General features: G+C 48.1%; 1 protein-coding gene across 1 annotated transcript; it reads right to left on the bottom strand.

Moving 5' to 3' along the window:
• Positions 1–1,577: 1,577 nt before the first annotated feature.
• On the bottom strand, positions 1,578–3,744 carry PEX11A (peroxisomal biogenesis factor 11 alpha; the record flags this gene model as incomplete). Its single annotated transcript, XM_008950182.1, has 2 exons — positions 1,578–2,143; positions 3,629–3,744. Coding segments are annotated over 2 exons (682 nt in total), but the record flags the coding sequence as incomplete, so codon positions are not given.
• Positions 3,745–3,917: the final 173 nt, after the last annotated feature.

The raw sequence follows: 3,917 nt of genomic DNA, 5'->3' as shown, positions 1-3,917 counted from the left end.
AACAGCACCTTTTAATTTCTGTTTTCAGACAGCATGAGGAATAATAAGAGGGTACCCTGCTCCAGGTTAGACTAGTCTCTGTTCACATCTCCTGACAGATTAAATAAGGAGTCCTTGTACCAGAAACTAGCAGAACACACCCTGATGAAGATAAATAATAATTTTGCCACCTATAAATGTGCAAATTTTTCAGATGGTGTCAGAATTGGTATTCTGCAAAGTCACGATCAACATAAACTGCACACCATGTTAGGTATCTGGACACAGAGTTTCTGCTTTAACCTGGGGGCAATTGTTCCCAGAGAGGTAGGAGATGAGCAACAATGCAGTCGCAGGGCAAACACAAGGCATTTTCAAATGGTAGAACCCATTCAGCCAGCAAGGGAACACACAAGAATCTTGCAGTTGTGAGAGGGGAGGATGGGAAGGACTGGACAGGAAAATCGAAGCCATGAATGGCCAAATCCAGTAATAAACTCTTCTTCTCATGGGGGATTCTGGTATTATCACAACCAACTCCATTTCCTCCCCTCCAGGAGCTTGCATAACTAGAACCACACCCTGGTAGTTTTTCTGACTCAACCACCTCTGAGCCAGGCAGGTACCAAAGCTCCACATTATACTTTTTTTTTTTGTTGTCGTTGTGTTTTGTTTTTTTTTTTTTTTTAATTTAAAATTAAAACAGCAAAACAAGCTCCTCATCACAGTATGATTAATGAGAAATTATTGCACTTGGAATCACAGGGGTCTGGGTGTTAAGGTGTGTGTGCAATGGGAAGCCGAGTGCATGTGAGTGGTTCTAGATTTGGAAGCCCCATTCCCTTCAAATCACAGCATCAGCAGCACTCAGGAAGGCTTCTCCCCCACGGTGTCCTCCCCAAAACCCTCAGCCATGGCCTGCTGGAGGAGTCAAGAGTCGGTGGCCACGGCTCACATTGGAGGAAGAGAAGAAAGTGCTGATTTCCTGGGACACAGGTTGGCACTCACCAGACTATAGATCCAGCATCACTACTGCGTGTCATTGGAAGATCAGATCATACCACTCCTCAGTTACCACCACACTGCATTCAAACCACTGCCTACAGATAGCAGGATCGACCAACCCAAACCCATCATAATGCTTGGACTTGACTTCAGGCCATTTTAACCACAGCTCCCAACTTGCCTGAGCCCACTATAGAAAAACCTGGCTGCTGGAATCTTTGATGGGTGAAATCCAGCTTTCCAGTGTAAACACAATTAGTTATGAGTCATATACTTATTACAGTTGTCTATGCAGCAATTTCCCAACCCTGTATTAAAATACAGGAACATCAATATTTCCTTAATGTTCCAAGTCCTGTTTCTGTTTGTGAAATACTGCTCTGCCTTCCCCCATCTCCACTCCACCAGGGCATGTGTCATAGCACCACACCGATCTGTAAAGACACAGGGAAGGAAAAAGGGCAGAATTCACTTATTCAGAGGACAAAATTAATCTTGAGGTTACTGTGAGACATGTTGATTTTGACAGTGCAATATGGAGGATCAAAACCTATCAGAGGATCAAGGCTGTGGGCTCGCTGCACACTTTTATGTCACTGTTTCAGCTTCAGATGTGGGCTTGCTAACGTGAGGATCCCCACCAGGGAGGAGAGGATGCCACAGAAACCAATCACTCCTGGGTTGGTCTTGTAGATCCCTAAGGTATCCAAAGGACCTGAGAGATCGCAGAGATTCTTCACCAAGTCCAGCAGCAAAGGAGGATGTCTCTTCAGTGTCTGAAGCAGCAGGAGGAGAAAACCGAGCAAACCATCACACTTCACACCGCTTAGTTCCTGGTAGTGTCCGTCCCAGAAGGAATTCTCCTTCGCCTTTTCTTCCTGTACAGCTTGCTCCAGCCTCCAGCAGATCTCATACCAGTCCCTGGCTAGATTCATCAGGAGTGAGAAGTAGTAGCACTTAGTGGCACGGTTCCGCCACTTCAGCTTGTCGATGTCTGGCTGGAGCCCCACGCTCCTGGACCACAGGAGCGCATCACACACCAGGTACAGGGCACGGCTCAGGTTGGCGGCCGTGAGGCAGAGGCGAGGAACCGCGTCTGGCAGCCGGGTACTTCTCCTGGCTGCCACCAAGGCGTGCACCGTGTTGCCCAGTCTGAACACTGCAAGGAACCCCGCAGAGGTTAGCGCGGCCCGACCCCTGCCCCGCGCGGGACAACGCGGCGTGCCACCGCCACGTCTGCTTCTGGAAAGCTGGGCGGGCTTTGGGCACCTCTGTGCTTAAATATTCTCTTCCCACAGCGTGAGGAGCTCGTGTTAGTGACAAAAAGGGTGTAAGTATCTGAGTTCTGTCCCGCACCAGCCCACGGCCTACACACAAATTTTGTTGTTAGCCAAGGCTTGCAGCCTCCTCCTGCCACCCTGTTCCCAGCGCCTGGGTGCCCCCTGGACCAGTCTCCCCCGTGCTCTCAACCACCCTGTGTCAGCCAAAAAGTGACACAGAGCCTCCAGTTTCAGCTGTGTGCCACACTGGATTTCACCAAACACTGTGGACAGGAGATGGTACTGCACTAACCCCACTGCTACCATGAGCTGCATCTTCTCTAAGCTCCTCTGAAGGCTGGTGGGTCATGTGCTGAACACACTAAGACCCAAGCCCCTCAGCCATGAATTTGTCAGAGGTACACATAGTTCCCTGCAATGGGAACAGTATATTCCATTTCAAGCTATAAAATCCAGGAAGCCTGATTCCAACCTGCTGCGCAGTTTTAGGTTTCATCTCCTGAACACTAATACAATATTCCACCAAATACTTTTCATCTTCAGTCACACTGTCATGGTGACAGATGTTGGCAGCACCCAAACTCAGTCCTCAATTTAGGCCTGATGTCTATTAGTGATTTGTTTAGTAAAAGCAAGAGAATTATGGCTCATAAACCAGCTGCCCCTCTGCTGGAAATGGCCATACTCTGGAGCTCACTAGAATACTAAAAGGAATCCATGGTAAAACATCAAATTAGAATATTTGCCTCATATATTGTAGTTGTTTCAGGATTGAAGAATTGATAAGTAGGTGTAAGATCAACCCAAACGCAGGCAATACAAGCACAGCAACAGCATAACCATAATGCAATTATCACACAGAATGAAGGGATGCAAATGGTTAGACTAGGAGAAAAGTAAGGAAGGGTGAATGATTTAGTAGAGTATAAATGCTAAAGAAAATTAATATATGAGTAGGATACAAGAAGCCATAATGAAAGATGGTGCCTTAGAGGTGATTTTGTTAGGCTGATGATTTTTAATGTTAGGCCATCTCAACTAAGGAGAGCGCAGTCAGCCAGCCTTGCATGGGAACTCCGTGGCCTGTCCTTGCACAGAGATGACAACTCCATCTCTAGTTCTCCCAGCAAGAATTCAGATTGCCTAACCAGAGAGGAGGCCAAGAAAGAAATACATGTCGATTTTGGCCCTATCCAGCCTGGCAAGCCAAGGCAGAGGTAAGGTCTGTTGACAATTTTGTGAATGTACTAAAAGAGGTTTTGTGGCTGAAGGTAAGTGAACTACAGAAGGAGCAAGGCCAGGAGCTGTTCTGCTGGAAGGAGCAAGTGAGGGAGGACTTTTACCTCCAGGCACCAGGTACTTACTTTTCCGGCCAGAGCTCATGCTAGATTCCAACTGCTTCAGTTTCATTACCAGCTTCTCCTTATCAGCCTTATGCTCTATTAGATAGCTAAGCAACATGCATGTGTACTGAGTGGCTCTGGAACGGAGAAAACGAGGAACAGGGCACACAGGTGAAACGCGTGCAACACACAGGCAGGGCAGCAGCGGGATTCCCGAGCTCCAAGTCGCCCCATCGCCCGCTCGCAGTGCCAGGGCGCGTTATACCCGGGAGAAGGGGCAGGGAGGGCGGCCGGGAGCGGGGCCAGAGCC

The sequence above is a fragment of the Merops nubicus genome, unplaced genomic scaffold (assembly GCF_000691845.1).
Source record: "Merops nubicus isolate BGI_N331 unplaced genomic scaffold, ASM69184v1 scaffold51911, whole genome shotgun sequence".
Lineage (NCBI taxonomy): Eukaryota > Metazoa > Chordata > Aves > Coraciiformes > Meropidae > Merops > Merops nubicus.
Note: the sequence above shows the minus strand (reverse complement) of the source record. Positions and strands in the feature narration are given on the sequence as shown.